Genomic DNA, 25,827 nt, shown 5'->3' on the forward strand with positions numbered 1-25,827 from the left:
TCCCCTCCCTCGCAAGGGCCATCAGTGGCAGGGAGGGAGGGAGAGGAGGCGGGGCACGATGCAGCACGCTGGGGGAAGAGGTGGGGCAAGTGGAAGCTTGGCTGCCGGCAAAGCTTGCCATACAGCAGCAGCCGGCAGGACCAAGCTTGCTTCTGCCCCCTGCCCCCACCCGAGAGAGCAGTAGGTGGGGAGCAGAGAAGAGCAGGTTTGGCAGCAGGCTGAGCGGGTCCAGCAGCGGCCGCAGCGTGCCATAGGTTGCAAACCCCTGCTCTCTAAACAAACAGAAGTAGGGTAACAGCCCAGCCCAATTGATTTTACCTGAATTCAAATAATCTAAGCACTTTTAGGCTGCTAGAGCTGTTCACCTAATATTTTCATTCATAAAACAAATATGAAAAAGCAGCATCTAGCACCACCAGCTATTTCTAGAGAACTGGGAGACATTAATACTGATGTGAGGGAGAGAAGAAATAATGGATTCTCTCCCTACATAACTCCCAGATCCCAGGAAGGAGGGATTTGCCACTGGTGAATACTAAAACAAAATACAGGGTTTATTTTTTTATTTTAAGTCTCCAGAAGAATAAATTCAGTATTTGTCAGTAAATATAAATTATCATTTTGCTCTTGCAAAATTTCTCCTTACCACAGCTTTTAGATACAGTTCATTGCAAAAATGTGAACTGGATGTTACAGTATCTGACAAGTATAATCAAGGTAATTTTAAAAATATAAATCATTTCATGTGACTCCACAGGGGAGCAATGTCTCATTCTATATTTTTGTCCTACAGGCAGTTACCCAAGGAAGCCAGCAATGAAGAGATTGGTCTATTTATTCTGCTGAAGAAAATGCTTTGTAAAAACATCCAGCTCATTTTCAAGGTGAAGGGCTTTGTTTCTGTAAAACAAACAAGAGAAAAGTGATTGATCCACAGGTAGCACCAAAACACCCAATACCCCAGGCTTATTTGCATGCATCCAAACTCTCACAAGAGTCTTCAGCCTCTTTACATTTTAGCAATGAAATGCAGGACACGAGAAATCTTACTTAGACCACCTGATGCAGAAGAGCACTGTAACAAGTGCTCCTGTGCTCTGCCCAGTCAGGGTCTGAGATTCAGAGTCCATCTACAATGCAAGCAAAACCAAACCAAACCAAACCACAGGCAAACACAGATCTCAAAGCCCAGATCAACTGACTTGAGCTCGCACTAGGGGTAGCAGTGTCGTTTCCCCTCAGGCTGGAGCCCAGTGAGGGGGGGAGGAGTCTCAGAGGTCAGACTCTAGCATGAGCCCCATGACCCTGCATCAGATGACTCAGGCTCTGAGACTTGCTGCAGTGTTGTGGTTTTTTTGCGGTGCAGACATATCCTTAAACCTCAGGCTGCTGGCTAATCTGAGCACGTAACACCTTAGCGAGGGGCTTGTTCCTAAGCATATCACAAAGGCCTGAGGAATCACTGTGCTAGAAGGGACCGTGGATTTCTTGTTGCTGGGAACAAGAAAAAACCCACCGTTCCTTGTAGCTCTGCCTCTCCCAGTTCCTGTCTACATTAGCAAATGTTTCACCATTGCTACCGCCCTCCAGCAGCTCTGCTGGCACCGCTGGGAGCCCTGGGATAGATGGACTGCTGGCAATGCTTTCAGTGCCATTCAATTAGAGAAGCCCATGTAGGGTTACACAACAAAGGGTTAAAAACCCATCTCAATTGTTTACACGAGGGCTCCTGTAGCTAATGCTGGTTGAGATAAACCCCTTTTAACTGACATTTTTAGAAAATGGCCCTAGCAGAGCAAGGGACTCAGCCTGAGGGCAGTGTGCAGCACACAATGGCAAGCCCAGGGTGGAGAGAAAACAGACACAAAGCCGAGTGTTGCCCCATTGGCCGCTAGGTGAGGAGACAACAGGTGCGCTGTCAGCCTGCTGGAAGGGGTTGGGGTCCACTAGCACTGGAAAGGCATCTCCAAAAGAGAAAGGGGTCCTGCTTGGATGAGCGAGAAGAGGTGGGATGAAATACAGGAGCTGAATTTACCCTACTCCCAGCTAAAAGTATTCCTATGGAGAGAGCTTTGTACCAAAGACCTGCTTAGGAACTTCTGCCCCATCTCCAAGGGAAAAAACGCTGCTCAGGCAGGGAACTGACATGTATTGTTGGAGCTTGATAAAGTATTCTTGAGAAATCCATTTTACTGGGCAGAGAAAAGGAACCAGGCACAGAGGGAGAAGATCAACATGAGGATGGGTGATTTTTTTTAGACATTCCCCACATCCCCCAGAGAAAACACAACTGGCTAACATAACTTTAAAAGAACACAACCGCTACTACCGGTGTACAAGCATAGGTGCAGGAACTAGGGATACGGAGGGATCTGCGCCCCCACCCCAGCTCCCAGCTGTGGCCCCAGCCTCGGCCCCCTTACCCCTGTCTGGGCCGCCCCAGAGACACGGCCCTGCTCCTGGCTCCAGCTTGGGGGCAGACAGGCGTAAGGGGGGCTGGCTTTCAGCACCCCACTATTAAAAGTGTTTCAGTGCCACTGTGTACGAGACAAGATATATATATTACCATGCTTCACTCTGCACCACAGTTTCCAGGCACATGTCAGAATGATCATTAACAGCTGAAAGCAGCAGCAAACACACACATTTATTTTATGATATAGTACCGCCATGACTACAGACATGGGGGTGAAATCTTGGTCCCACTGAAGTCAATGGCAAAACTCCCATCGACTTCAGTGGAGCCAGGATTTCAGTTTCTCTCCAGCTGCCTAGTTCAAGATTTCTCTCTCAAGCAACTGGCTGAGTCAATACAAAAGGATCATTACCTTAGATGCTTTGAGTTACTCTGTATTTTCTCTAACTGATCTATTTCTTTGGACAGCCTAGCAATTTCTTCTTCCAGGTTTTTCTGAGTAACGTCGACTTGCTGACACAGTCTAGCAAATGTAGTGGCCATTTCTCTAAAGGAAAACAAGTTTGTAATCACAGTTTACCAAACGTTGTGTTACACTACACTTCAGAGTCCATGAGTAGAACAATGCAATAAGAACAGCCACCAACTGCTATACACAATTGCATAAAGAAAGACAGCACGAGGAAGAATGAGCAAAGGGACTCTCTCTTGAAAAATCAATAGAACAGGGACACGGTGGTGGTGGCATTTTTAGGGTCATGAAAAAATAATACAAAATAGACCTAGTTTTAAATACATGCTGATGTTGCTACTGCCAGCTTCCGACTCCAAAGCTGGAGACTGTTCTCAGAGTAGTGGATTTTTGCTATTAACTTGGGGGTAGATTCACAAAGGGATGTAGGTGTTGCGAAGCCTGACTCCTAGGTGTCCTGCTGCTTAGTAGAATTCTCGGCTCCAAGTTAGGTGCCCAGGCTTCCCAAACAATGCATGAGAAGAGTTAGATGCCTAAGAAAGGGATTCTCAGAATCAAGTTGCTGAGTAGGGAGCCACCTAAATTAGGTAAGAATGAAATGCAGTGGACTGGGTTCGGGTTTAGGCCTAGATTCATGAGGGAATTTGGATGCCTGACAGGCTGAAGGGAGGTGCGTATCTATGCTTGGGATTCTCAGCTATGAAGCCTCTCCTGGAGTTGGGCACCTAGGTCAAATCAGCGCTGGGGGTGGGCGCAGGAGGGCAGAAAGAAGGGGGCTCTATATCGGATATCCCAGTGATTACATTTATTTGACTTTTCTCATCACTTCAAACCGTGTTCACCACACTGAACGCTACTTCCACTAACTGAGGCCTGGTCTACACGGGGATGGAGGGGTGGGGTGTCTATGTAAGATACGCAACTTCAGCTACGGGAATAGCGTAGCTGAAGTTGACGTATCTTATTTCGACTTCCCTCCCATCTTCGCGGCGCGGGATCGACGGCCGCAGCTCCCCCATCGACTCCGCTACCGTCACTCGCCCTGGTGGAGTTCCGGAGTCGACGGAAGTGTCTTCGGGGATCGATATATCACGTCTAGACGAGACACGATATATCAATCCCCAATAGATTGATCGCTACCCGCCGATCCAGCGGGTAGTCTGGACGTACCATGACTGTTCCTGGTAAATACAGAGCCAGTTCTGCTTGGAACAACAATACCGAACAAACACTTTGATAGATTAAATGAAAAACCAGGACAATTCAAACTGGCTCAGAAGATGTTCCTGGGACACCAGGACATCTTACAAAACCTCCAGGACTGTCCCAGTAGAACGGAGATGTATGGTCACTTGAGGAGTGAGGGAAGCAGTCCTTTCAGAACACTGAATATAGTGAAACTGGTTAAGGTTCTAAAAGCCAAGCCATCATCCTGAGTCTTAAGTGATTCAGTGTTAGTGAAAAGGATGTGACTATGGATGCCCATTAGAACAGAGCCACACTTTCATATTTATATCGTAAGCTGCTTGGCAAAGAAACTGCCTATAGAGATTGAGAATCATTCTAGATCCTCAGATGGATACAAGTTAGGGGTAAGAATTTCACATTCTGCTGTTTTGCCAGGGTAAGCAAAGTTATCATCAGGCACAAACTAACTGTACGATTTCAAACAATTATGCTGTAATACCTATATGAGTGGTCTCTTTTGTTTTTGTGTAAATCCCCCGTTTATCCAAAAGAAAACAGACCATTTAAAAGGGCATCTTAAACGCCAGACAAAAGGCTTAAATGTTATGGGCCAAGTTCATCCCTGGCATAACTTAATCGACTTCAGCCTGATTTAAATGGAATTACCCTAGGCATGAATCTGTCCCACCATCCTTTTTCAATAAGTGCTTTTTATAGTACAAGTCAAAAAGTCTCTGAATGATGGGAAAAGAAGGGCATTATTTTCATCTCTCGGCAACAGCATGAATATTTTTTGCTGCTAAGAACTAACGAAAATTGCATAATGTAAGTGCTTAGGCACTAAGGAAGCTTGCTGGCGACTGCTCTTAAACGTGAACTGGACTAGTTTAAAGTCGAGTAAAGAGTGTAAGAATGCGCAAACCAAGGTTAACAAAACTACAGCTCCAGAAAAGTGATGCTTTTTCTGTGAAACAATAGCCATAAAATTCCTTCATTAAAAAAAGCATTTTGTTAAAAGGGGCTCAATCAACTTAAAAGCCACACTACTCAGAAGTTCCCCTCCCCCCTTGTTCAACCACCACCTAAGGCTACTATAACTGAAAGAATATTTTTCCCTCCACTTTGTGTATAGTCATTTTCTCTCTCCCCAGTTCAGTAAGAAAGGTAACCGTGGCTGTGTGATGTCTTTACACTAACAGTGAAGTGCAAAACAGGACTGTAAAAGCATAAAAAATATGAAAGGGGGATTCTTTGCTACAACAGTAATCGACCCAACTTTAGCTCATTTTTTGAAATTGAATACATTTCAAGTTGACCTTTAAATCTTCTTACTTAGGCATCTTTTCAATTCTCTATTGCAACTGTCATTGATAAATACATGCACATAGATTATCCACTGAAATGTATTTCCTGCATTAGTGACTACAATGGTAAGTTTAATACTCACTGTTGCACCTGATGGCTGCAATTTGCACTAGTAAAACTGACAATCAACTGCAATTTTTCAGTAGCATAGTTTACAAACTGCTGTTTAAAGGCTCTCTCTTTTGCTTTAGTTGTCCAGGTTAGTCTCTCATAGAGATACAATACTCCATACATGCTTAGGGAAAGACAGATGAGTTTCCAGCCTACAGTTCTCCAAACCTGAAAAAGAAGCATCTTTTCATGACCTGAGCTGAGTTATGTGACAGTAGCTCTATGGAATGTACTTTGTCAGAGTATGGTCATAATTAGAAGAGGACAGAAAAGTGTCAACCTCCTGTTTAAGGTTTTTGCTCTCTTTGTACCTTTCTGTCCGACTGGATTAACAAAACATGTTTTTTGTCCAGGTAGCACTGCAGAGCAACACAGCTACATAAGGAGCTAGAGCCTCTTCTGCTTTGTGCATCAGCTGCAGAACTATTAGCTAGATTCAGATTACAGAATCTTTATTGCTAGTGATAAAGTAAGAGGCAGAAAGCAAAACTCTCAGCAATTCCAAATTCAGCCTGACAAAAAAATCAAATCATTTTATAATTTAGAAACTGAGCACATTTGTACGGAATAAATATAGGCTCCAACATGACCCTACTCAGCCAGTTTTCTTATTACATACTTACTACGAGTATTTAATGCATCTTATACCCTTTACTGCAGTGCTATTTAGCCATGAAGATGTAAAGATTTTGCTGCATTAGACAAAAACTATTTATCCTAGATACCCCATCTAGTTTGCAAAGTGGCTCTGCCGCCACAGATCTTGCATCCTTTACTCACGTAAGTAAGGGTTGCAGGACTGGAACCATGGTGTACAGTCATATAGGTTAGAGTACAGCATGACTGATTCCTGGAGCCTTTGCCTATGATGAGTAATTTAAAAAAACCCACAATGGAGACCAAAGAAATTTAATAAACTGATCACTCAGTTTAAGTCTTTTAAATTAACTATTCTGTAGCCATTTACAAAGAAACCCTGGCTAAAGTGATTAGCGAACAATTCTTTACTATGCTAAATACTAATTTTTAGATTTCACCTGTGATTGCAAGGGGCTTATCAAGCGCATGAAAGGAAAGTGCACCTATTGTTTAGTATCTGTTTAGTAAGACTAACTTAATGAGACATAGTTCTACTTAAGTCATGAGTTGAATGGAGCTATGCTAATTCATGCCATCTGAGGACTAGGCCCATTGCTAATTAGACTGATTCTAACAAGCCAGCATCAATTCTATGCAGCCGTGATGGCATCCCAAACAGTAAAAAGAGTACATTTGGAATAGTCTCTGCCATGCTTTCCATTTATAGAGGTGATTGCTAATGCTACTTGCCACTCCTCCAACGATGATGATGCTCATAGATGTCCGCGATGTTAATGAAGCTAAACTCGTTACCAAAGAAACCATAAGTTCCTCCTGTGATATGTTCTCTGGAGTTACGGCAGGAAGACAGGTGGCAGAGGGGGTGGAAGCTAAAGGACGAGGGATCTAGAAGAGCAGAATAAGGCAAACTGAGTGATAAGCATTACGGAACTCTAGAACAAACTGCTTGGTTTTATTCTTTATTTTGCTTTCCCATAAGCAGGGTTAAAAACTGAATTTTTTTTTTTAAGTGGATAAGATCGTCGGAGATTCAAAAATGCTCTTCATTTGTTTAACCCTGAACAGCAGTAATGGAGTGTTAGTTGTTCAGCGAACTGATTAGTAACTTAACAAGCGATGGGCCTTTCCTGAAGAGCTCCTCATCAACCCAGACCGGGGTGGGTCAAGAAGCAAAGAGCTGCCCCAAATTCCTGAAATACAATTAAAGCTTCTAGAATGGACTGTAGTTAATTCTGTTTGATTCTCCCTCTGCCTCATCAATTCCTATCCACTCTCCACTATTCCAGCAGCCCTATGCCCACCTGGCAGTTCTTTCAACCCTTCACTCCCCTACAAATGGACCCATCCACCCATGAATTTTTTTTTACTTTGAGGCTAAGGCAAAGTCCTAAGTGGACCCTAGATCCAAATTTCATGCTGACCTCATGATGGGCTGAACCAAAATCCCAGATCTGAACAGCCTCTCAAGCTTTATAAGGGGGAGCAGGGAGGGATAACATCTGGAGCCCTAGCAGCTACCGCTACATTTATCACAACAGCAGGAAACCATAGTTTCTTTCCACTTGTTAGTGTTGACATTTAAAAACTCCATTGCCCCAACTAGCCAGACAGTCCATAAGGTTGAGAGAAGTAGGACTGGCTTTGCTCCACTTTAACTATACAAAACCTGTAAATAAAGAGGTGACCACAAAGTTAGATTCAGAGGTAAAACAAAAATCAGAGTCCCCAAGAACACACAGTAGCTGCAGGAAGTACTAGAAAGATGTTCTGGCTCCATTTCACCCCTGAATATAACCCAGTAATAACAACCCTCACCAAAACAAGTTTCAGACAAAGGGAACATGGTGAGCAGACAACATACCAAGTTGTTAACACACATGTAAATAATGTATAGAAAACATCAGATATCAACCCAATCCATCCTGAAAGACTTGGGAAGCACTCACCTGTGAGGGTGGATCTGCCAGCCCGAGTAGCACTCTATGAGCATTCTTTGGGCCTAGGAAGCGGTTTACAAGGGTGGTCCACCCCAGGGAAAAGCGGAACGTGATATCCTCTTGAAAATCTGAACACAGACTGTGACAGTTCAAATCGTAACTGAGGTCAAACTTCCTGCATGGAATTAGCAACTGAAGCTGATTCTGTACACCAGAAGGTAATAATGGCGTCAGGTTTTCTAAAAACAAAATGGATTAGCAAAATGTAATTATTATGCAAAACTGTACTCCATCTTGGGACGGTCATATGATGCACTAATTCTGAAATTAAAAAAGCAAACACCTAAGCAACAGTATTAACTGAGGCCTATCCTACCATTTTGTCTACTTAGCAATTTCCATTATAATTAAGAGAGTGCTCAGCCCTTGTACTGCACAGTTTAAACATTGTTTGTCCCATTAGGATCAACTATTGATCATTCCAGAGAAACAAAATGGAAGAAGAAAAAGCCATCCATAAAGGCAGTGGTGACAAAAAGGGAAAAAATGGTCAGAGATTATCTGAACCAATCAGAAAGATCTCTAGCTAGCGTCCTGAAACCCAGGACGGGCAAAGGACAACTTGGCCAATCCCTATAGCCTTGGGTAGAAATAAAGAAGAGGTGACTTCTCAAGATCTCAGGAATAGGTCACTAACGGCTCCATATATTTCCTCAAGACCTGACTATTTCATTAGCAGGAATTAGTTCAGACTGGGTGGTTGGACAGGCATTTAACAAAAGGGAGTACAGAAACAGGCGACCGCACCAAAACGTGAGCTTCAGGATAGAATCCTACTTGGCACTGAGTGAACTAGGGTAAGGCTTACACTGAAGAAATATCAGACAATCAGGTATGGCCTACATTTTAACATTGCCACTGTTAATTCAAGTTATTTTATTCAGTTCCCTTCCCTAAGATAGCCATACTGAGGTTAAAAAGACACAGAAAGTGAAGAAAGGTAGCAGGTCTAGCGTCAGTGGGGAAGTCTGGTGTTCTAATCTCAGTTCTACCGCTAACTCAGTGTATCACCTCAGGCAAATAAATCACTTAATCTCTGTTTCATAGCTTCTCCAAATTGGGATAACAATTACTCCTACCCAATCCCCACAAGCCCTATGGGAAGTAACAATTTCATGGCACTTTGGATCTGTAAAGCGTTTTAAGATTATAACTCAGTAAATCCCAATCATAATACGTAATTGTGTAGACAGGAACAAGTAAAAGTAGGAATTTACTTGGATTAAATGTTGTTAGGAGAGGAACTGTTTCTCCATTATTCATGTGTACAGTGCTTAGCATATGAGCCTGTGATCTATGATTGCGACTTCTTGATACTGCCCCAATACAAATAACAACTCTAAGCAGACAATGTCCTTTTGGGGTTGAGCTGGAGTCTGCCCATGGTCAGACTCATATTTGTGTGAAAGTAACATTACTCTCTAGAAATATTACCAATCATTTCTTGCTGTGACTGATGCATTGACTGATTGACTTCAGCGGAGCAACGGTCAGCCAGGTTCTTTCCCAAACCATCTTCTATGTGCTTGTTGAGCTCCTAATGTTTCATGAAGAAAGCATGTACATAAGTTAATATTAACAAGCCAGCTATGTTAGAACAAAATTTTGAAATATGCTGAATGCAAGAAATCCCTATAATCTTTGAACATATATTGTTATCCATGGTGGGGAGGAGAACAACTTGGAGAACGATCATGCACTCAAATTATAAATTCTCATGGTAAACTACCATATATACTCGTTCATAAGCCAATTTTTTTTTTAGTAAAAAAGGAACGCACCAGAGAAGGGGGCTGGCTTATGAACGGGTATAGAGAGGGAGAGGTGGGACACAGCCCCTGCCCCACAACAGAGGGAGCAAGGAGAGGCAGCACAGCCAGCAAATCCAGAAGGGAAGAGGCGGGGCCAGAGCATCTCCATTTCTGGCCACACTTCTCTCCCACCAGCCTCCGAAGCAGCTGCAGCTCTGGGGCTGGCAGGCTGCGGCCGTGCCACCCGGCCATGCCGCAGCTCCGGCCGTGCCACCCGGCCATGCCGCAGCTCCGGCCGTGCCACCCGGCCATGCCGCAGCTCCGGCCGTGCCACCCGGCCATGCCGCAGCTCCGGCCGTGCCACCCGGCCATGCCGCAGCTCCGGCCGTGCCACCCGGCCATGCCGCAGCTCCGGCCGTGCCAGAGACATCTTCACCTGGGCCGCCCCAGGTAAGGTGGGAAGGGATGGGATAGAGAGAGAGTGGGGGTCCCAGGCTAGGGGTGGAGTCATGTGGGAAGGGGTTACTCCCCTGTGCTGCAGCTTCTCCCCCCCCCAAAATTTCCCCACCAGTTGCTGTCCTGGCCCATCAGGGTAAGCCGCTGGCAGGCTGGGAGACTTTGTTTACCTAGGTTTACCTCCGTGCCTGTGGACGCTCGAGGTAAACAAACTGTCTCAGCCCCCCAGCGGCTTATCCTGATGGCCCAGGAGCCAAAGTTTGCTGACCCTTGAATTCTAGGGTTGGGTTATGAATGGTTCATAAAAATTTTTCCATTTTTACTCATCCATCTTCGGGGGGTGGGGGTGGCTTATAAACGAACCGGTGTATGATTGAGTATATACGGTAACTAGAATTTTTAAAAGGGCTGATATCTGTAACGTTGCAATCATTAAAAAGGTAGCTGAAAAATAGGTCTCAGTTTTCAGTACAACTGTTTCAGAAAGAATAATGCAGGAGTGGGCAAACTACAGCCCACGGGCCTCATTTGGCCCATCAGCCCTCAAGCTCCATTGCCGTGCTCCTGCCAGGGAGCAGGGTTGTGGGGTTGCTCTGCTCCGCCCGGCACTCCAGCATGTTCAGGACCTGCGTGACGGGTGTGAGGGCAGACATGTTACTCCAGCTTCACAACCATCAGAGCCTGGAACGTGCAAGTCAACATGCCTGCTACTTGTTGGCTTAGGTGACTCTGATGTTTTAGTAGTGTTAATTTTCCATTGTTAAGGGTGACCAGCTGCACTGTTCACATTAAATCAAAGAGGGTGTGGAAAGGGGGTAAGTTTGGTTTAATTATTGTAATACATTGTTATGATGGTATATTTATAATTGTAAGTAAGGTTTTATGTTTATTTCCACTAAAATGTATCTTTATTAAATAACGTTTATTTGAATATCTCTGAATTGTTAAATTCCATGAGCATTCGTGGCCCGCCATACAATTTCCATACCCAAATGTGGCCCTCGGGCCAAAACGTTTGCCCACTCCTGGCATAATGCCACTATATTACTTTGGAAAGTCAGAATTGTCTTGGTCTGATGGCAACCACCTCACCGGCCTGAACAAAGAGAAACCAATCTCAATAATATTGGTGGAAGTCAAAGCATTAATGCTTTGGGAGCGGTGATGGTAGGTAGAATACTCATTCAATCCTAGAACTGTAGATTACTTGCTCAATAGGAGACTGATTCCGCACCAGTAAAGTCAATGGAAATTTTGACATACACTTTAATGGGACCATGATCAGGGCCTACGAGTACCAGGCTCACGAGATGATCTTGGAATGTTTGCTCCTTTTAAAAGTTACTGTTAAAGTTGGTAGAAATTCAATCAACCAAAAATGGCTTTTTTGGAAAGTGAACATTTCCATGAATTATTGACTCCGAAATATTTTGTCAAGTGAATTTTTGACTTTTTTAAATTGAAATTTATATCAAAAGTATTCTCAAAGTGGTTAGCAAAATGTTTAATCTACAAAAACCCAGTAAATATAAATCAAACTAAAAATTTTAGTGACCATTCGATATCATTTTTAATTAAAAACCTTGAATTCCCTCTACCCCTCAACGAACTCTAAAATGAAAACAATTCAAAAATCTTTTGCAACTTTCTCCCCATCATGTTTAGTTACTGCAATCTAATTTAACAACAGAAATACACAGATACATTGGATAATAAATCTGCTAAGAAAGAACACTACCTACACAATGCAATATATAGTTACTCTTGGGGGAATTCTGCACCAAAAAATTAAAAATTCTGTAAAATTCTGTATCTTTTATTTGTCAAAACAATAATATAATCACACCAGTTTCAATTATTTTGGTAATTTATTTAAAAATACCTATCAGCAAGTATGTCTGTAACAATACAGACAACAAAAAAAGTCTCCCCCTGGAGCAGAGAGTTAAAGAAATCTTTGTGACAACCCACTTCCTGTTTCTCTGTTATGCTTTTGTGGGGTACCTCAATCTGGGTGTGTCACATGTGCCAACTGGGCACATACTGGGGGAAAGCTCTGCTGCTCCCATCTCAGACACCCCCCGCTCCCAGAGCCCAGCCATGGGACACCTGGCCCAGACACTTGCACCCCCTAGTCCCCAGAGCCCAGCTGGGACACACACACACTCCTAGCACAGACATACACACCCTTACGCTCCCACCCCCCACACCAGACAACAACGCTCCCTATCCTCCCAGAGCCCAGCCACAGGGCACCATCCCAGCCCAGACACCTGTACTCCCTACCTCCCCATGGCTGGGCTCTGGGGGGTGCCCCCCACAGCCCAGACACCTGCTCCTAGTTCATAGCTTTTACTACGTTACTTTTAATAATTCATGTACTAACATTACACTCCTCAGGGAATTCTGCACGACTGCACAATGCAAAATTTGCAAGCTGAAGAGCTGGGCTCTGCTGGGTCCAGCAGCCCCTAATGGCAGCCAGCAACTCCGCAGGACTGCCTCCCCTTCAGAGCCCAGGGAAGGGGAGAGAGAAACAGCCTGATGCTGGGTCCTGGGCTTTATGGAGTTTTCTGCACACTGCCTCCTTCCTTCAGGATGAGCTGGGAACTGCAGTTGCCCAGAACTCTTCAGCTTCCCCTCCTCCCCATCCCTGGCAGTGTCCTGTATTTGTGAACTGGGCTCTGCTGGGTCCAGCAGCCCCTAATGGCAGCCAGTAGCCCTGCAGCACCAATTCGGGGGCGGGGGGAATGAAATTCTCCACAGAACATTAATTCTGCGCAAATTCTACATTGTGCAGTGGCACAGAATTCCCCCAAGAGTATACAGTGCATGAATTATTAAAAGTAACATACTAAAAAGTAGAACTAGGAGCCAAGGTGAATGACAAATTATTTTCATCAAACCACTCAGGTACTACTTACACTTTTATACAGCTTCAATACTTGTGAAGAAGGGTGAAAATCAGAATAAAATTCATCAACCAAAACAGAGAGTCGACAAATCTCATCAGTCATCGCAGAAGAAACCTGAAAAATGTTAAAATGTAGACATGGCAATAGACGTTTTCAATTAAAGCAAAACAAAACGAACAAACAAAAAACAGAGTGCAAAGGAGGAAATTATTAAAATGCTCAGTGCAATACTAGATATTTAGGTTAAAAACATTTTGCTCATTCTGATGGTTAATCAAAAAACGCGAACAGTTAGCAGCCTGTTGTTAAAATCCTCCTGGAATGTAAAGAGCACCTCATGAATTAGCTAGTTCTGACAGATAAAGGGGGCCACCATCCGCCACCTCCGACCTTATTTTTCCAGACATCTCCATTAAAGAAGATTCCAGAAGTAATTTAAGAATGGCTACTTATCCTCCTACAGTAACTGTGGTCTTTTGAGGTGCATTATCCACATGTATTCTACTTCTGGTGCACATTCACCCCATTCATGGGAGATCAGAATCTATTTAAATAGTAGTGGCCAATTGGGACATTGCCTTCTGGCACCTGACAGCTGAAGACCAAGGGTGAATCGAGTGAAACCTACCTTCAATTCCTTCACTGAAGCAGAATCTGGTTGATGTAGGATTCCACAGTAGCAGAGAAGGATGGCGGATTGTGGAATACATGTGGACAACACATCTCAAAGAACTACAGTTATGTCTGCGCTAAAAGCTATGTACGTGTGCAGGGGGAAATCACAGCCATGTACTCACGCTAGTACTCTTCCAGCTAGTGTGTATAAATGTAGCAGTGTAGCCACACTAGCACAGGGAGCACAGCAGCAGAGGCAGGGCTTAGACTTGCTGAGGTTACATAGGGCTGCACAGGTGAACCACCCTCAGTTCCTTCTCTACTGCAAAGTCCCACAGAGGAAACTCCAAAACAGAGGAGAAAGAGATACATTTTGAAGAACGCAGTTACTTCACAGGATGAGTAACTTTTCCTTCTTCTTCAAGTAGTGTCCCTATTGGTGCTCCATTTCAGGGGTCTTTGGAGCAGTATCCCCAGGAGGAGGAGGGCGCTTCGGAACAAAGTCCTGAACTGAAGACAGAACTGCACTGCTAACTGCTGCATCAGATCTAGAGGGCTGGACCAAGACAGTGTTTGGAGAAAGTATGTATTGAAGACAATGTGGTAGCTGTGCTGATCTCAATTACTGAAACATCCTTAAGTAGGACCAGCAACACTGATTGTGACCTTGTACAGTGGGCCAATACCCTAGCAGGAAGTTAGGCATTGGCAGCATCATAGCAAGTGAGAAGACACCTTGAAATCCACTTCAGTAGCCTCTGGATAGGAACAGTGGATCTCTTAGATCTGTTCACAATGGAGATAAATAGTCTAAGGCTATGTCTTCACTACCCACCATATCGGCAGGTAGCAATCAATTTCTCGGGGATCGATATATCGCGTCTCATCTAGACGCGATATATCGATCCCCGAATGAGCTCCTGTCGACTCCGGATCTCCACCAACCCGAATGGCGGTAGCGGAGTCGACATGGGGAGCCGCCGACGTCGATCCCGCGCCGTGAGGATGGTAGGTAATTCGATCTAAGATACTTCGACTTCAGCTACATTATTCACGTAGCTGAAGTTGCGTATCTTAGATCGATTTCCCCCCGTAGTGTAGACCAGCCCTAAGAGGCTTCCAAAATGGTTTGGTCCTATCTAGATAGAAGGCCAATGTTCGTCTGATGTCTAAGGTTATGTGTCCTGAGTAATGTGGTTGGAAGGTGGAGTGCGGGGAAAGTTAAACTAATAGGACTGGTTCAGATCAAACTCGAATGACACCTTACGTAGGAATTTACAGCGTGGACATAGGGGAAAACCTTGTTTTTGAAGAACGCTGTAAAAGGAGGATCCACCATCAAGACCCCAATTTCTCCACCTTTTCAAGCCAATATAATGGCTATTAAAAAATGCCATCTTCATAGACTGGTTCAGAAAGGAACAGGTCACCGTTAGTTCAAATGGGGGTCTTGTGAGACCTCTGAGAACTAGATTAAGATCTTGAACTGAAGTGGTGGCCTTTACTTGAGGGAAAGTTTCCACAGTACTTTAATGAACCTTACTGTTGTAACGTGAGAAAATGCTGAGAATCCTTCCAACTAGAGAAAAGAAAGAGACTGTTATCGCAGCCAGATGAACCTTGATCGAGCAACCTGATACAACAGATTGAACAGGTAATCCAGGATAAACAAAAATGAGAAAGATTCAGGTGCACATCGCTGGTTCTCTCATCAATAGCTAAATCTTTTGCACTTCTGAGGGTAAGTACTATGGGTAGACTCTTTCCTGCTATATCTCTACAGAAAGGTAAGACTATCCCCATCAAGGACCCATGCCCTGAGGCAGAGAACTTTCAGGTTAGGATGAAACCCTTGGCCAGCATCTTGTAAGAGAAGATGCGGGGTATAGAAAACTGATCACTGGACAAGATGATCAAAACAGGTAAGGGTACCATGCCTGTCCCAGTCATGTTTGGACTATTAGGATAATCCTGGCTTTGTCCCACTGGTCTGAGGCATTAAAGTAAACACGTAATACAGGCCCTTGATCCAAGACAAGAGCAATGCATCCCCTAAGGATGGAGGCCTAAATCCCTTCTTGCACAAAACAGAAAATAGGTCGTGTTTGTGGTGGTGGCAATTAGGTCCACTTCTGGATGTCCCCACATTTGAAATAGGTCATCTAGCATTCATGGATCCAATTCCCATTCATAATTCTGAGAGCAGTGCCTGTTGAAGACATTGCCCATGGTGTTTTGCACGCCATGAAGGTACACTGCTGAAATGGGAATGCGATGGACTCTGCACCAATTCCATAACTTTATGGGTACACACACAGAGCGATCTTGCTCTGCCTTGCCAGTTGATAAAAAACATGCAGGCTACCTTGTGCATCATGATCTTGATAGACTTCCTTCCAATGAGAGGCAGAAAATGGAGATAATCATTCCTGACTCCCTTTGTTATAACAGACTGATGTAGAGACTAGCCTCGAGGTGATCATCTGCCCTGGATTGTATGAACATCAAGATGTGCCCTGCATCTCAACAGTGATGCATCTGTGATCATTGATGTCATCTGAAGAAATGAAATGCCGGTGCCAAAGTTGTAGTGCTCTTTCCACCAGCCCAAGGAATCTTTCACCTGGCGGGGAACAGAAACTTGTCTCTCTAAGCTGTCTGCTTGGTCAGTAGACTGTCCTGAGCCTACACCCCCTCAAAGCAGCGAAGGTGTAATCTTGCATGATCTGTGATGAAGTGCAAGCCACCACATGACTCAGGAGCTGAAGACAGTTCTCTTCACTGAGGTTTGAGGGCTCATTTGAATTGTTCTGATGAGGTTTGATAAAGTTACGAATCTGTCCATGGGAACGTAGGCCCTGGCAGTCAGCAAATCCAAGGATTCCCAGATGAAATGTATTTTCTGTGTGGGGATCAGAGAGGACCGCAACAGGGGAGCTGGAGTCCTAACTGTAGAAACAAGACAGCATCTTCTGGACAGCTCACAGCACTTCCTCTAAAACCGACCCCTAAATAGCTAATCATTGAGGTCTGGGAATACTACAATGGCCTCCTGATGAAGGTAAGCAGCCAACACCACTAGAACTTTTGAGAATACACTTGAAGTTGAGGATAGTCCAAAAGGAAGCATCCGATATTAGAAGTGGTCTATCAGGAAATGTAAGTATATTCTGTGAGATGCATGTATCGCAATATGGAAATGACCATCTTGCAGGCTAAGGGCTGAAAACCAATCCCGAGTCTAATGAAGAAATTATCATTGCCAGAGTCACCACTCTGAATTTGAGACTTTATAAATTTGCTTAGGAGCCTTAGATCTAAAAATCAGTCTCATATCTCCATTTTTCTTTGGTACAAGGAAATACCTCGAGTAGAATCCTTCCCCCTTTGTGCCGAGCAGGGACAGGCTGTATAAGCCCTAGACAAAGAAGGAAGTCTATTTCTTGTCTCAGTAGGAGCTCATAAGAAGAGACCCCAAAGAGGGAGGTGGGAAGGGGGAGATATGTAAAGTAGATGGCATAGATTGATGTAAATCTCCAAAACCCATCTGTCTGTAGTAATTTGCTCCCGTGAATGTCAAAAATGGGAGAGAGAGTTTCCAAATGCAGGGAGGTGAGCAAACTTTTGCAGCTGGTAGGCTACCAAGTGGGCAGGAGTTGAACCCTCAACCACCTCATCAAAACTGGTGTTTTGATAATGAAGTTGCTTGTGTATTTGAATCAGATGAATTTATGGTTCTCTTCCTTGGGAGCTTGTGGTTCTTTCTAGGGAGCTCTGTGGGTCTCTGGAACCTAGGAAAACTCTATCGAACAGGATCTCTGAGCAGTGTGCAATCTATTAAAACTTTCTTTTTCTCTCAGGGATGTAAATCTCCAGAGAGGCTCCGAGGTCTTGGAGAGTACAGATGGACTCATCCATGTTCTCGGAAACCAATTTTAGACTAGAGCTGTCAAACTATTAAAAAAATTATATCATGATTAATCGCAGTTTTAATTGCACTGTTAAACAACAGAATACTCTTTAAATATTTTGGATGTTTTCTACATTTTCAAATAGATCAATTTTCAATTACAACACAGAATACAAAGTGTACAGTGCTCATTTTATAATATATTACAAATATTTGCACTGTAAAAAAGAAAATAGGATTTTTCAATTCACCTCAGACAAGTACTGTAGTGCAATCTCAATAATGAAAATGCTACTTACAAATGTAGATTTTCTTCCCCCACATAACTGCACTCAAAAACAAAACAATGTAAAACTTTCGAGCCTACAAGTCCACTCTGTCCTACTTCTTGTTCAGGCAATCGCTAAAACAAACAAGTTTGTTTATATTTATGGGAGATAATGCTGCTTGCGTCTTATTTACAATGTCACCTGAAAGTGAGAACAGGCGTTCACATGGCACTGTTGTAACTGGGGTTGTAAGGTATTTACGTGCCAGATATGCTAAACATTCGTATATCCCTTCACGCTTCAACCACCATTCCAGACACAGAAGGGTCTCATTGATCAGGAGAGCGACCCTGGTTGGTCCTGCTGACTGGAGGATGGCCAATAACTTGTGTTGCGATTCCTTGGCCTCTTCAAGTGGTATCTGAATGGAGTCTGAAGGAATCGCCACGTTTAATAAGGTCTTGCAACTGCTTAAAATCATCGACTGTGGAGAAGACATTACCACTTTGTCTAGTGATGATGAGGAGATGGTAGTTTGAGGAGTAGCCTCCTCATCTGCCCTACTTTCCTGTTCCTCAAGTGTCTCTTCCTGCTGAGGTGTCTCTCCCTATTGTCCCAGCAAGCTAGGCTCCAAGTCTTAGAAAACTGGTGTCAGTCAACAGTCTAGGGATCTCAGTATGACCACTGGGGTATCCATAACAGAGGGATAGTGGCATTTAAGGTTGTTCCCACCACTTGTGATTTCTTCCCTGGAGTTCCTCCTTGTCTCTGCAACTAACATAGAAAAGGTTCCTATAAGGATGGGTTAGGAGAGCCCTATGCTGAACAGCTGAAAATGTTGGTGAGTTAGTCTGTACCAGTGATAGATGAGAATCCACTGACTGAGTTTTGGTACTAAGAGGCACTCGATGCCCATGATCAGCAGAGATTCTGGTTCTTCAGCCACAGGTAAGTATTTCAAGTACCTAAATTCTTGAAGTCGTGAATGGAGTGTCAGAACCGACATGATGGTCTCTAGAAATAGATAATACCAAGGATTTCAATTGCTCTGATGACAAGGGTGACGGAGGTGGATGTTTTGATTTATACGGTACTGAGGGACCTGTCCGGGGGGGTACTAGTGGTAAAGCTGTTTCTGATGGTACCGGTCTGGAGAAACACCTCTCCTTGCCATCTCTGTCACGCTTGGATGGTAAAGAAGCTCGCTCAGAGCAGCATGTGCTCATAGAAGAGCTTCAAGTCTTCCCAGCCCAGTCAGTGCCGAAGGAAACTGTAGCCTTTACGGTACCAGGCACAGAGATCCATGATTCTGAGACCGTTGACCTAATGGGAAACCAAGGTCTTTTCAGAGCAAACTTCCTGGGACCTCTGGAGGTCTCTGGAACTATTCACCTTTCTGTGGAGTATTGAGCCGAGGTCGAAGGGACACTAGATCTGCCCAGAGACTGAGGTACAAGGGATTCTCCCAATCTGGCTCTGAAGCAGGGCAAAGAGAGCTTGATCTCCTAATTCTTCTTTGCCCTGGATCTAAGGGCTGAACAGAAGTTACATTTCTGTGGGATGTGTGACTCTCCTAGCCAGCAAAAACACTTGAAATGGCCATTGCTAACTGGGATGGCCTCCCAGCAAGTAAGGCAACGTTGAAACCCAGAGAGCTTGGCGTACCCGCCCAAGGAAGGCAAGTCTCCCCAAAGAGAGAAGAGAGGGAAAAAGGCACTCCTCTCACTAGTAAAACTAAACTAACAACTATATTAAGCTAAACTAGTACTTAAGAAAACAATTCTAATTGAATGAGGCACACTCAAGGTGAACATGCTAAGCTGCTCCCGCAGGCCACGGCAATTGAGAAGGAACTGAAGGCTGTTCAACTGTTCAGCTCTATATAGCCTTGGGGGGGTACATGAGGATGTGTGCATGGGCCACATGGGCACTGCTAGTAAAAGTCTCCAATTGAAGGCACATGGGATACATGCACATCTGAACTGGAGCACCCATAGGGACACTACTCAAAGAAAACCAAGGTGAGCCACCAAACTGAATTTAAAGATGGAAAATTTCTCTTCCTTGCTTGGATCTAAGACATTTGCTCTTTGTATGCAACCCACCTTGTTCTCTACTTCCTCAGTAACCTGTTTGATTTTTTTCTTAATATCCTCTGTTAAAATGTTCAGTTGGTTTCGAACAAATTCCAACCTATCTTTCTGGTCCTCTCGCTCTTCCATTGAATGAACTCTAAAGTAGCAGAAAAGAAATCACCATCACTAGCTGTTCTCCCAGAAACATAAGAGTACAAAGAAATGTAATAAATCCAGCATGGATGAATAATTAATACAGGAGGATTTATTAAGCAGCCAAAAGAATTGGAAGTCATATTGGGCTGACAAAGCTATCAACTGACACAAGCAAATGTCCTACTTGTCAGAATGTAAGTATAATACACATTAAGTTTACAGCTATTTCTTAATGTAACTGATTACAGTTAGCTTTTCATACACGATCTCTGTTACAAAGAGTGCGTTTGGAATTCGGGTACCAATTGTGGTATGTATAATTATTAAAGAAAAAGAAAGGGCGGTAGGGAAAGAATCTTGTTTGTGACACTGGCCCTCTAAGTCTTAACTTATCTCTACAAATTAGTGGAGACAATTCCTCTGACCAGACTGCCCTATTACTGCTCACTGGCACCATTTGATTGCTGCTTAACAATGAAACTGTATTTCTCATCTTGAAGTCCAGGAAAAAAAAACAACACCCAAACTGTGCCACATATTACTCTCTCAAGTCGTCCTGGGCCCATAGCTCAAATGAGGATGGTTTGAAGGCTGAAGTTACATAAGCTGAACAGCCAGTGGCCATGCCACATGCTGATTCAAATGGTCTAGGGAGGGCCAGAGCAGAGTTAGAGAACGAAGCAACGGATTCAAGAGAAGGACTTCAAGAGTGGCATTCTTAGAATTAATCTAAGATCTGACAAAATGCATCAGAGTAGGGATGTAAATGCACAACTCTCAGAAGCTGGTGCATTCAGGAAAGGTATGAGATTTAGTGGGGGGATCATGTAGTCCACTGGAGGATACATTATTGAGGAGCACAGGTAGAAAGGAGGTAAACTGGAGAGGTTAATATACAACAGCACATTAACTGGAGGTAAGAAAAGACCAGGCATCAAGGGCAGTTAGGAGAAATTTCTTTACTCAAAGTGCGAAGAGTATGTGACAGTCTCAGAAGCAAAAAAAAAATCAATACAATTGTGAAAGTATTAGATAAGCAATAAGAGGAAAGAAATATTACTAGGGGCAAAGGTGAGACAGACCAGATTGCTCACATGAACTCCGTCCATCCAAAGTGATATTTTAATCACCTGGCTGTCACTTTCCCTCGCTCTCCCTTGCTCATTCACCCTCTTCCCTTTACAGTACGCTATAGATGAAATGGGCTTCACTATTGCTTCTAAAATGGTGGTTACAACATGAAAGACTCCTTACAGTTCTAAAATGAAGTCTCAAAAAACAAGCTCATAGGATCAACTAGCCACCTTCGTAATCCATTAACAATGAAGAAAGCAACATGAACGCAGTGATCCTTGGACACACCTCAAAGCTGTTTTGCTTCTCCTCACCCAGAGCAAGTAAACATGAGGAAATGGTGCGAGTGAGCAGTATTAAAACTGAACAGTGAGAGAAATTCTCTATCCACTTCTTGCCAGTAGGGATAAGTGAACTTTGAAGTCTAGACTAGTACAGGGAAATTAATGCAATGTAAATGGTTCTCTCTCTATGATCTGGATATACCAAAAACAAAAGACTCCTACCTTTTTTCTGCTGCTGCCACATTTATGGCGTCCATAATGTTTTTCACAGTATCTATTATCTGTTTAGCTCTGATAGTGTGCTGTTCAAACTTGGTTTTCACGGCTGACTGCGAGATACACTCCTGCGAGGGGCCCAAGCCACAACACATTACTGTAATTCCATTACAACGCTCTCAGGAATTTCAATGTCAGAAAGCACTTGCTGCTATTATCAAACTTAAACCCAAAGAAAAATAAAGAAAGGAGGAAGTGCAACGAAATCAAAGAGACAGAACTGAAAATTCAAATGGCTCTATAGCAGCAAGACTGTATCTTCAGTCCACAGTGTCCACAGTAATGTGAATTGTTCTTGTAAATTAATAGCATAAAAGAAACATCATAAAAGGAAAATCTGATGTACAAGTATGAAGATAAACCTGTTCCTTCCTCAATGGTATTAAGCATCTCAAAAATTTTCAACACTAACAACTCGTAGTGCTCAATGTTTAGCGCTGATTCTTACAGCATTAACTAGTTTCTGGTGGTTTTAACTGTCACATTAACTTTTCTGAAAGTTTCAGGGTTTAACTGTATTTACCCCAACAAGATTTTGCACAATTGCAAACTTAGGTTGATACTGGCACGCCTACCAGCTAAATATGTTATTTGGCCAACCATATAGGGCATTCCAAAACAAGTATTAACTTAGAAGGCGGAATACCTGGCAAGCATTCTTTAAAATATTTTCCCCTCCTGCTGAATATTCATGTGTTAAATCTAGTGGTACAGAATGGTTAGAAATAATAGAGTATAAGGCCAGAAGGACCACTGTGATTATGTAATCTAATCTCCTGCTCTGCACAGGTCACTGAATTTCCTGGAATTAAATTCCTGCTTGAACTAGAGCGCATCTTTTAGAAAAACACTGAATCTTGTTTTAAAAATGATGGAGAATCTATCACAACCCTGGGTAAGTGTTCCAATGGTTAATGACCATCACTGTTAAAAAATTATGCCTTGGTTTCCAGTCTGAATTCATCTAGCTTCAACTTCCAGCCACTTCATCTAGTTCTACTTTGTCAGTTAGACTGAGGAATTCATTATCAAATATTTGTTCCTCACGTAGTTTCTTATAAACTGTGAACAAGTCACTCCATAGCCATCTCTTTGTTAAACTAAACAGGTTGATAGACTGAAGGTCCTCATGAGAAGGCATGTTTTCCAATCCTTTATCATTCTTGTGTCTCTTCTCTGAACCCTCTCCAATTTAGCGACATTCTCCTTGAATTGTGGGCACCAGAACTGGAAACAGTATTCCAGTAGTGGTCACACCAGTGCCAAACACAGACTTAACATAATGAGTAAAAGCAGGGAAATTATTACCCTGTTTATATATCCAAGGACCACACTAATGCTTTTGGCCACAGCATCACATTAGAATCATAGAAGATTAGGGTTGGAAGAGACCTCAGGAGGTCATCTAGAACAACCTCCTGCTCAAAGCAGGACCAACACCAACTAAATCATGCCAGCTAGGGCTTTGTCAAGCGAGGCCTTAAAAACCAATAAGGATGGAGATTCCACCACCTCCCTAGGTAACCCAGTCCAGTGCTTCACCACCCTCCTAGCTGAATAGTTTTTCCTAATATGTAACCTAGAGCTCCCCCACTGCAACTTGAGACCATTGCTCCTTGTTCTGTCACCTGCCACCACTGACAACAACTTAGCTCCCTCCTCTTTCGAGCTTCCTTTTCAGATAGCAGCCTTCAACTATCAAATGCTCCCCCATCCTTCTCTTCTCAAGACTAAACAAGACCAGTTCCCTCAGCCTCTCCTCATAAGTCATGTGCCCCAACCCCCTAATCATTTTCACTGCCCACCGCTAGACTCTCTCCAATTTGTCCAATTTGTGGGGGGCCCAAAACTGGATGCAATACTCCAGATGAGACCTCACATCTGGGAGCTCATGTTCAACTGATTATCCATCATGACCTCCCAGTTCTTTTCAGATTCACTGCTTCCCAGCATATAGTCCCCCATTCTGTACACAAGGCCTACGAGCTCGTTCCTAGAGGTCTGACTTTACATTTGGTTGTATTAAAACAGACGTTACTGAAACTCAAACTGAAAGAAGATACAGATGACCAGTTTTGGCAAACTGAATTTATGGCCACATGTAAGACTTTGAAATTAAGCCATTTCATACAGTGCAGACCATCTACTTAACTAACTGGTTTCACACTGTGCTAATGTTTAATTTACAGACTCAGCAAACACCATCAGTATCATACATGTGTTTTAGAAATACAACTAAGAGTTAAAGCATCTAGTTTCCTTTTATCGGATATAGCTAATTATAAAGGAGATTTTTAAAAGCTACAACTGGCAGTTAAGTGCCTAACTCCCATTGACTTTCAATAGTAGTTGGGCACCTAATTGCCATTTGTGCCTTTGAAAATTTTGCTCTCACCTACCCCTCAATAATAGTTTGTGACAAGATGTAAACAAAACACTAAACAAAAAGAAACAGAATGGGTAAAAGGTTTCCTTTGTTCCTCGATGAAGCAGATCTAGAAATCAGCAATGAAAAGCCAGAGGTTCATAGTTATCAGCACATTGTTAGAGCTAGACTAGACATGTAGGAAAGATGAGAATCTTTCAAATATTAGTAGGTAGTAGATAAAGGGCTTATAGTCGTTCACTACACAATCAGAAAATCCAGTTAAAGCACTAGGAAAAACACAAGCATTAGTTATATGTCTGGAAAGGCGAGAGCGAGAGCGAGAGGAATAAGTTTGCTTTTAAAGTTTATAAACAATGCATTTATCAAAAGGAAGATAAAAGCTGCTGTGCTTCCATAATGTAACTCAGAACAGTTACCTGAAACTGCACTTCAAGTACAGCTGTTTAATTTGCCTGTAAGTGCACAGCTCAATACATTTACTGTCCATAACATCAGAGGGGCACTCTGCAATAGAGTATTAATTAAGGATGTGACAGTGTTTGAGGTATAAACTCCCCCCTCCCCACCTACTTCATGAAGCAGCATGGCAAACAGTGACCCAAGAATGAGGGGTATCTTTTTGACATAGCACACTAAGTGCTGATGCTCTATCGTGTCAAAAATATAATTTCAAAGTAATCTATTATAAAAATCTCAGAGGAAACAATTAAACTCTCTTCCACATTCCATGAGACTGAAAAAACACCCCACCCCACCCCTCCCACAGTTAGCCCACTGAAGGCTCAATGGATTAAAGACCACATCTACTAGCTTTTCTCTTGTCATGGTATGTGCATATATTTTGTGTGTGCACATATTACAAGTGAGGTGGGTAGTGTATAACCTCTAGGTTAAATTAGAGGTATAAAGGCAGTTTTTAAGTATAAGGATAAAATGTAGGTATAAGACAGCAGTTCAAGAATCCTACAGGCCCAAGCCTGTAAGACATTAGCTTAAGCATTTAGCATAAGATAGGCTTATTTAGCATTGGGAAGTTGCTCAACAGTGTTCCTAAATCATAAGATGGCATAAGATAATTTTTGCAATAAACAATTCTGCTGAAATTCTGCATAAAATGCTGACAGATAACTGCAAGACATCAGTGGATGCCCCTTTTGGGTATTTTAGGACAGGAACACTGATGCTTAACCACAGGATTTCTCTGGTAACTGATTGACAAATATATATAAGGCCCTTCATTTTCAGTTTTTATTTTATTTAATTTTTCCCAGGAATTTATTGGTGTTTATTATTACAACAACCAAAACAGTGAAAAAATTAGTGAAAAACGATTAATTTTTCTGGGTAAATATCGAGGTTTATTTTGGTGGACAGAAAGACGGGGAAGAAGTATTCAGTAGATTAATGCTTTGATGAATGAAATTCAATGTGGTTTGATGCAGAACTAAAACAGAACTCAAAACATGACATCTCTTGAGTTTAAGAAAACAATAGATCTCTAATCCCCA

At 43.0% G+C, this 25,827-nt stretch overlaps 1 protein-coding gene across 6 annotated transcripts in view; it reads right to left on the reverse strand.

The window, feature by feature from the left end:
• Positions 1-529: 529 nt before the first annotated feature.
• The window catches only part of MFN1 (mitofusin 1), a 52,887-nt gene continuing 27,589 nt past the window's right edge, over positions 530-25,827 (reverse strand). For all 6 annotated transcript variants that reach the window (XM_039488130.1, XM_039488132.1, XM_039488136.1 and 3 more), the window contains 9 exons: positions 21,877-21,998; positions 20,171-20,297; positions 13,281-13,385; positions 9,584-9,686; positions 8,099-8,328; positions 6,882-7,037; positions 5,524-5,720; positions 2,829-2,963; positions 530-900 (listed from right to left, as the gene is read on the reverse strand). In XM_039488130.1, coding sequence (XP_039344064.1) covers positions 831-900; positions 2,829-2,963; positions 5,524-5,720; positions 6,882-7,037; positions 8,099-8,328; positions 9,584-9,686; positions 13,281-13,385; positions 20,171-20,297; positions 21,877-21,998 — 1,245 coding nt within the window. In that variant the 3' untranslated portion in view covers positions 530-830. The remainder of the gene's footprint in view (positions 901-2,828; positions 2,964-5,523; positions 5,721-6,881; positions 7,038-8,098; positions 8,329-9,583; positions 9,687-13,280; positions 13,386-20,170; positions 20,298-21,876; positions 21,999-25,827) is intronic.

This window comes from Mauremys reevesii, linkage group 9 (genome assembly GCF_016161935.1).
Source record: "Mauremys reevesii isolate NIE-2019 linkage group 9, ASM1616193v1, whole genome shotgun sequence".
NCBI lineage: Eukaryota > Metazoa > Chordata > Testudines > Geoemydidae > Mauremys > Mauremys reevesii.